Consider the following 8,103-nt stretch of genomic DNA (forward strand, 5'->3'; position numbering starts at 1 on the left):
TTTTTATCCCTCCCTCACCGAAGATCCATTACAATATTTAAATGCTCTTCTAAGAAAATGTGTAACAAGTGCAGCTGACGTCCTTGAACACTTATATAAAATCAATCAAATACTAGGTTTTTATCACTTATTTGCTTTTCTCTGCAAGAACTTTGTCAACAAAGTAAAAACTTTAGAAGTCTTTAATTCACTAACTGCATTTTCTTGGAATGTCAGCTCTCTTTGATGAACAAAAAAATGACAGCGTTCGTCAGGTTTTTTATTGCTCTACATTCCGTACAACATTTTTAGTCCCCATGTTATAGTGTATAGTTCTAACAATGTGTGTTAAAGGGAGGAGGTTAGCTGACGCTTCAGCTGAACTTACAAAGTTTTACTGCAGACTTGGATTTCCAGTGTTCTGTGGTTGAAGTATTGATTGAAATGTACAACAGTGGCGTGAAATCATATTATTTTTGACTGTGATTAGACGGTTCAAAAGGCCTGATTTAAAACCACTTCCAATGATCCGACTTTAGAGACCAAATAAACACTTAGTGACATTTTCTCTTTATTTAAACTATGAAATTAAGAAGTTGTATGAAACTGGTTTTTTTTTACAAGCTCAGAAGAACAGAGGAAAAACAAATGCATGAACAGTACCAGATAGCGGCACATTCTGTTAGTTGCAAAAACAAAACAAAAAATCTGTTGATCATATTCAGTGATGGATTTTAATCCAAACAAACCCCCGACTTTTTCTGTAAACAAGCCCAAAAATGTTATTCAGTTATTAATGAAGTCTAACTAAACGGAGCCCCCTCAGGTTCTAATGTAAACTTTGACAAAACAGAATGATAAGCGTGGTAACTAAGGCAGCATCAGCAGGACAGGACGCGCTGATCTGATCCCCACAGGAACCTGTCTCCACGTCAACAGGACAGTCTTTCTCTCGGATCAGTCTGAGACACGTGAGCGCCAGGATGGAGAGAAACTAGCTCAGATGTTAACGCCTCCTGCTCCAGTGGAGGTGTACGTTCCCGGTAAAGAGTGGTGGTGATGTCTCCTTGTTTAAAGAAGACACAAAGAGACTCTCCTCATCCCTAGTGGCGGTTGGAGTAGAAATAGAAATAGACAGGGTGGAGAAGGAGGTCAGCGATAGACCTCCTTCACCTCCTTTATTTTATCCCCCATTCTGGTCTCAGTTGACAGTCTGTTAATTCGGAGTTTCCACTATTTGGCCTCAACAGTTTCCTGGGACATTCACGCTGCCTGCTACGTTGTGTTTTCACACCAACAGTCAGGGTGATGAGCAGCCGTCTCCTCACTCAGTGGGGACAGGGATGATGCAGATGTGCAGGAAATTGTCAGGGTGGCTGAGGTGTTCACTCAGCCACTGCACTGGAGTCTCCAACAGTGGCTCGATGCCATGGATCACCACCTGGTAGAGTTTCTGTTCACCTGGAGACAACGATGAAAAGACAGTTGGTGGAGGGGAGATGTTAATCAATTACAGCTGGTGTGAATACACATGGCCACCTATTCTTAATTTTCTTCGTAAACAGGAGCCTGTGTAAACTCCAAATAACTGTATCTTGCTGATGCGAGACACTTGTCAACAAATCTTACTTCCAACTAAAGAAGTTCATGTCATTTATTTGTTTCAACAAGCTTTTCAAGGCAGGAACGTTAAGAGAACCAAGGACACAAATCAGAGGTATAAGAAAACATTGATTAAATACACAACCAACCCCTTTTTACAATACAGTAGTACAACTCAGTCAGTCACTCAGTTTGGAACTTTTTTTTCTCGTCTTATTTCACATTTTCTAACTGTTGCCCCGAAATTATAGAAGTCAGACAAAACTGTCAAATGTACGGAAAATATAAACCAAAATTATAGAGAAATATTTTATTACAGAAAAAAGATAAACGTTAAAGGGATAGTGCAAAACATACTGTATAGCCAACAGATATGTGAAGATAACCCCTAGCAACGAAAAATAAAAGTAAGAAAAGTCAGACAACAAACTAGTTTGACAATACTGTAATTACCAAATGGACTACAAATGTGAAGAAAAACTTCCATTAAAATGTTTTAACAAAAGGTACCTGTATCTTAAAAGTGAGTGAAACTGATTGGCCCACAGGCTGGACTCTGGACATGGGTGATGTAAACAGCTGTTTCTTCACATGAACGAGCAGAAACTTGTAGCGTTTGTTCACAACAGTAGAAAAAGTGAAGGGGGTTCGTGATCTTGAGCCACCATGACCAGAGAGTTAGACGAGTCTGTACTAGTCCAACTGGTTTAAACCTGGTTGAAGGCTGGATGCACGCAGACTTAATTCAAAGACAGAGGTTCAGAATGAAGATGAAGATGGTGTGAGGATGAAACAGAGATTGGAAAAAAGGGAAGTAGAGAGTGTGTTCACACAGGGAAGAGAAAGAAGGAGAAAGATGAAACTCAGTAAAATATAAGATAGAGAGAGAGAAAGGAAGAGGGAGAGAGAGAGAGGGAAGAAAAAGAGTTAAAAGAAATGTGGAGAGGAAAAAATGAGGTGAGGCAGACCACATCAGAGGTGACAGTGTTACCACGGGTGTGGTGGCTGAGTGAGAGTGAGGAGAGAAAGTGTGCGTCTCTGTGTGTGTGTGTGTGTGTTTTGGGTTATGAAGTGACAGTTGAATATTTAGGCGTTCATCGTTAAGAGCATTTGAATTTTAAACTCTCGCTCTGACAGTTGGCAGTTTCACACTCTCCTTTTTACTCTCTCAGGCCCGATGGCCGACTCAGATCCAGTGGCTCGACCACAAATCAGCCGTTACATAGAGACAGCAGGTTTTGGTTTTTTCTTTTTTTATATATGTGCAGTCTTTGTTTTTACAAATGTAATTGCTTGATTTCACCTGTTGGTGTCACTTTGGTCCTGGTGTGATTTTTCTTTTCTTTTTTTGAAGTGAGTGCAAAACATGCATCGATTATGACTCAAAGCTTAAACCTCAAACGTCCTGCACTAGATCAGGCTTTTTCAAGTTACGCACAGACAAAAAAAAAAAAGAGTATTTTTATTTTTTTGTTGCGGGGAATTGAAACTGTCACGGACTTGCACACCGTGAGAACTCTCCTTTCATCAGTTTAAACTGGAGGAATTTTCAACTTTAAACAGAAATACGCTAAATGACTCCAAACCATGTGACCGTGACCGTGACGGCCACTGTTCTAATATCTTACAATAATGTTAGTGCTTTAGGGTTAATAATCAAAAAAAGGGAAAATACAGAGTAGATTTAGAAAACAACATAAGTGTATTGATGAAGACCCCCGAGAAAAAGTCAAATTCTGAAACTAGGCTAGCTGCTAACAATTAGCCCAAACATATCAATTCAGGCTCAGCCACAGCTAAAAGAAAGCCAACATTTTTGCAGAGAGAGAGAAGGCAGACAGGTTTGAAACACAACTAAAACTCTGACCACAGATTTCACCATGGTGTCCATCACAGGGTCAGGGTCAGGGATCAGGACACAGATCTGGACTGAAACCTAACCCTGTCCTGCACAGACATATGTATGAGGTTTAGTCACTTTCAAAATAATGTTTTTGTAAAACCAATTTAAAAAGTTAATTTGTTCTTTCCATCGCCTAGTGAAATTTATATGTATTATTTCACGAAAGAAAGAAGTTTTTCTTGCTGTTTTTGGTTAACTGTACCAACTTGAAATATATAATATGAAACATAAAATATATTTCCAAAACTAAATGCTGTCAAATTATTATTAGTTAACATTTCAGTTTTTTTTTTACTAGAATGAACCAGGTCTCGTAACCCTCTGCCCTGTGTGTAGGCCTTCTGTCTCAACATCACGTTTCCTCCACTAACACTGAAGGTGACACGAGGTGTTTGGATCTGAGACACTGCTCTCATACAATAACTGCTGACACAGCTGTTTTCACTGCAGCTGGGTTCAAAGATAGACCAATTCAATTAGCAAACAAATGGCACTTCACTGTTTCACCGTGCATTTCCTACAACTGTGTTATGAGTAGAATATGAACACAAATGGGCCTTTTCCTGTCAAATGCATTTGACCTCAAGTGTCACATTCACACACACACCCATGCCCAGGCAAACACACACACGCGCTGTCCTCATTTGCCCAACGCCTTCGTGACATTTCGGCTCCACGTAATATCAGGAAGACGGTTGAAGCAGATCATCAACTGTCGGTCTGAAAAGCGGCTCCACCTCACACCTGCTGCTTGACTGACAAACAGCAACGTGCAAGAAACTGATGAGAGTGAGACTGTGGAGGAAACCTGCTCCAAAGTTCCTCTGCAAATTGGACAAATGCACGCTCTCTGAGATTCTGGTGCAAGATTCAAGAGGAGGGCTACTTACTGAAGTGCAGTACAGTGCAGTACTAATAATGAGGTCTAGAGGGTACACACATATATACTGTATATGTTAAAATCTCTTTGTACAGTATCTATACCTACTCTGTGACAGTGTATAATGCTGCATTTGTGTCTGATGTGATTCTGGACTGCACCCCAACAACACTGTTGACATTTCCATGATTAGTATTGAATACAGCATTATTTATAAATACAGTACTGCACTTGCTAAAGGATAGCTTTGACTGCTACATGTAGCATACAGATTAGTTTGGCCCAAGTGTAGCAGTTACACTGCAAGCTGCGACTAGGAGAGAAAAAAAATGACATAATTTGCAATTAATAAGGTGTGTTTTTATATATATAGTATATAAATAAAATGTTTACATTTTAACAAAAGCCAATAAAATAAATAAATAAATAATGACATGGTTGTAGCTCCAGAGGTGACCGAGGAAGACTGCATTACTCCAAGTTGAGAAACCCACCATAAAGTGATGTAACATTGGTATTACCGTAGCCAATCATTCATGTCATTCATCAGCTTCATCTTAAACTATCATTTTTCTGTACAACCTGGAGCTTAAGACGGTGATAATTTACAAAACTGACGCTGTGCTGATGAATAACAAATAAACTGTGACTGGAACCATAAACTGCTACACAGACAACAGGTTACTTTACCCACAGACGTGTATGTACAGTATATTAGTTGTGTTTTTACGTTTCACGTTAACCTTGTGCTAACAATCCTATGAAACAGTGTTAATTGTAATTAAGCCTTTGCGATTGAAGTGTTCAGTGAGTTTAGTCTGTTTAGGTGTGGAGATGGAGAAGTTTGTACAGTTTGTACTGCTACGGTACATTGGCCTCATTCACCAAAACCACTGATCCACAGGCTTGAAGACAAAAATTGAAACCAGCTACAACTAACCTGTACTGGAACAAATTCCTCGTAACTAAGGACTAAGTCAATGAGCAGTTTGGAAATTTACTGAGTGTGTGATTCAACAGAAAGAAAAGGGGAAAGATGTTGAAAATGGAGCAGAATAAACTGGTGAGCTGATCTAACTAAAATTAACTTGTCTTTTACATTAAAAAAAATCTTTGACAGCCAAAGTTACGCTTTACTTCACATTCAAATTCTTGTTACATTAACCACAGACGGCAAATGTGCTTTAAAGTGCTGGAGCACAGCTATAATATAATAGTATTGGAGTACTGTTGTGCTTCCTAATGCACAATTGATATATTCATATATTCATATTATTTTGGTAACCTAGTTACTTTAATAATTTTTACTGAAACTACTTTAGGGTAAAGCTGCCTTTACATTGTCCTTGACCTTGTGACCCTGCCTTGTTTGCTACTGCAAACTCATGAAAGATTAAAGAATATTTTACTTTAGCATCTTTTATTAACCTAGAACAAAACACAACAAAAAAACACCTCAGCAGCTGAGTGAATAGAACCGCTGAGTAATTATTGGGATTAATTATCAAATTAGTCTTTTAACTCGCAATACATATTTTGATAATCATCAACTATGAAGTTGATGATTATCAAAATATTTGCCGATTAAAAAAGAGTCATTAGCTGCAGCCCTTATTATGTGATGTCAAAGGCCTACAAATAGGCCTTTCAACAGACCTGTTTTAGTGACATCTATCTAGAATAACTAAAGTGCATTTTTGAAAGTAAAAGGGATAATGGTGTACACACACACTGTGTGTGAGTTTCCAGGGGGTGTTATTGAAAAACCCCTCTCTAACCTTTAACCCTTGTTCTTGCCTGCTTGGCAGTGGTGGGTGGAGTAGACATGTTGTTGTAATTTCACTATGAGAAATGGGGGAACTTCGGAATGGGTCACACCCCCATACACTCACTCACTCACACACACACTCTCTCTCTCTCTCTTTCATTCTCTCTCTTTCACTCCCACACACAGCCAACCCACTGGAATACTGTGAAATGGATTTCGTCAATTTTCAGGTAGACATGTACAGACCCACGCTCAAAGATCACGGGTGACCAACACGTCAGGAACTGCGTGGTTCGTCTTTTCGTGTTCTGTGTAAATTCTTTTGTTAACAGCTGCAGCATCACCACAGCTGATGCTTGTTAAGATACAGAGTTGAGACAGTTTTTACCCGCAAAACATGGTAGTTGGTTCTTTAGATTTCCCAGAAGGAAACAGAGCTGTTTCTAATCTTTTGACCAACTGACATCCTTACATTGGACTACGAGCCATCTCAGCTAGCAGCTAACAGACAGAGAAGTCTGGCTTGTGAAAATATAAAGTTCACTAAGGACGAAGGTCTGACTGAAGAAGTCCAGTCTGCACTTTTGACAGCCATTTAAGTTATTAAAATGAATTTAAATGAGAAAGGATAGTAAAAGCTGAAGTGCCAATAGCAAACTAAAACAGACATCCCATCCCTTTTCTTATTCTTTGCATGTAAACCTCTGTATTTGTCAATGGTGAAGCTTCTCTCTGCCACCAGCTAATATTATGTCTGAAGCTGAGACGATGCCAGTGTCCGACTTCTGATCACAAAATAAACTTGTGCAGGGAATCGGCATACTTTATGCTGTTATAAAGAAGGGTGCGTGTTATGTTTATTACACACTCACTGGCTCCAGAGACATAATTAATTTACTGCATTGATTAATTTAATTAATATGTTTAATTGACACTATTACAAAGCATATTTGAAAGATTTAAGGTTAAAGGAATTTCCAAACAAATTACAGAACGTAACACTAATGAACGGCTTTGCAGTGGAAAGCAACAGTAACTGGAAATGGACCAATCTCGCCACTGACATGAGTGCGCACACACACACACACACAGATACACACTCCCTGTGGTTGAGTGGTGCATGACTGCCGGCCAAGACGACATGTTTTGTCAGTCAAGGGAAGCCCAACCACGATTTAGGAAGACCGCAATGGAGCGTGCTCCTCACCACCACACAGCATGAGTGCATGACTGGCAGGTGGTCAGTGAGTGACTGGTCACAATCAGCTGTTGACTGACTGCCGAACAAAACCAGTGCACGGTGCAGTCAACTTTTTTTTTTTTTTTTCAATGAATCATGCAGTGATTTAGTCTTTAAAGCGTCACAAATAAAAGAAGTGTCAAGGTGACCTCATTCCTGCCTTCCAGTTTCTGTTTTTTGCAGGAAAAACATCCACAACAACAAAATATTTTACTTCAAAGAACGCTCAGGACAATGGAAAATAACACCAGCTGCCATAAACAACACACGACGGCACAACTGTAGAAGTTGACAACAAACCAAATGAAAACAAAAACAGCACAACATGAAGCTTCATAGAGTGCAGTAGTGGACTAGTCTACAAATGAAGGTAAATGTAGACCACACAGTGTCTCCCATTAATTGTAGAGAATGTGGCGGCCCACCACAGACCTACTTGATGATAGACAGTATTTCACCATCTCTAATCTCTATCAGTCGGCCCATGCCGCAGCTGTACTCGGTCTCACTCTCGAGACACACACACATACCCACACACACGTCGTTCAGCCTTGTCCGTAGCTCCAGCCATAAATGTGATGACAGCAGAACGGCATTTGAAGAAAGACAAAGAGACTTGTTTCTTTTTTGGGCACAGGTGTTTGTGCAAAGAATTTTTTTGAGTACGTTGGGTAACGAACCGGTGTATGTTGGCGATCTGAATGAGCCAGACAACTTCAAACCTACAGGTA

The 8,103-nt window shown here is 39.6% G+C and overlaps 1 protein-coding gene across 3 annotated transcripts in view; it reads right to left on the reverse strand.

The window, feature by feature from the left end:
* Positions 1-246: 246 nt before the first annotated feature.
* atg5 (ATG5 autophagy related 5 homolog (S. cerevisiae)) overlaps positions 247-8,103 on the reverse strand; it is a 24,689-nt gene continuing 16,832 nt past the window's right edge. For all 3 annotated transcript variants that reach the window (XM_008323803.3, XM_017038064.2, XM_025061348.1), the window contains one exon: positions 247-1,440. In XM_008323803.3, the coding sequence (XP_008322025.1) occupies positions 1,304-1,440 (137 nt within the window). In that variant the 3' untranslated portion in view covers positions 247-1,303. The remainder of the gene's footprint in view (positions 1,441-8,103) is intronic.

The sequence above is a fragment of the Cynoglossus semilaevis genome, chromosome 13 (genome assembly GCF_000523025.1).
Source record: "Cynoglossus semilaevis isolate Cse_v1.0 chromosome 13, Cse_v1.0, whole genome shotgun sequence".
NCBI lineage: Eukaryota > Metazoa > Chordata > Actinopteri > Pleuronectiformes > Cynoglossidae > Cynoglossus > Cynoglossus semilaevis.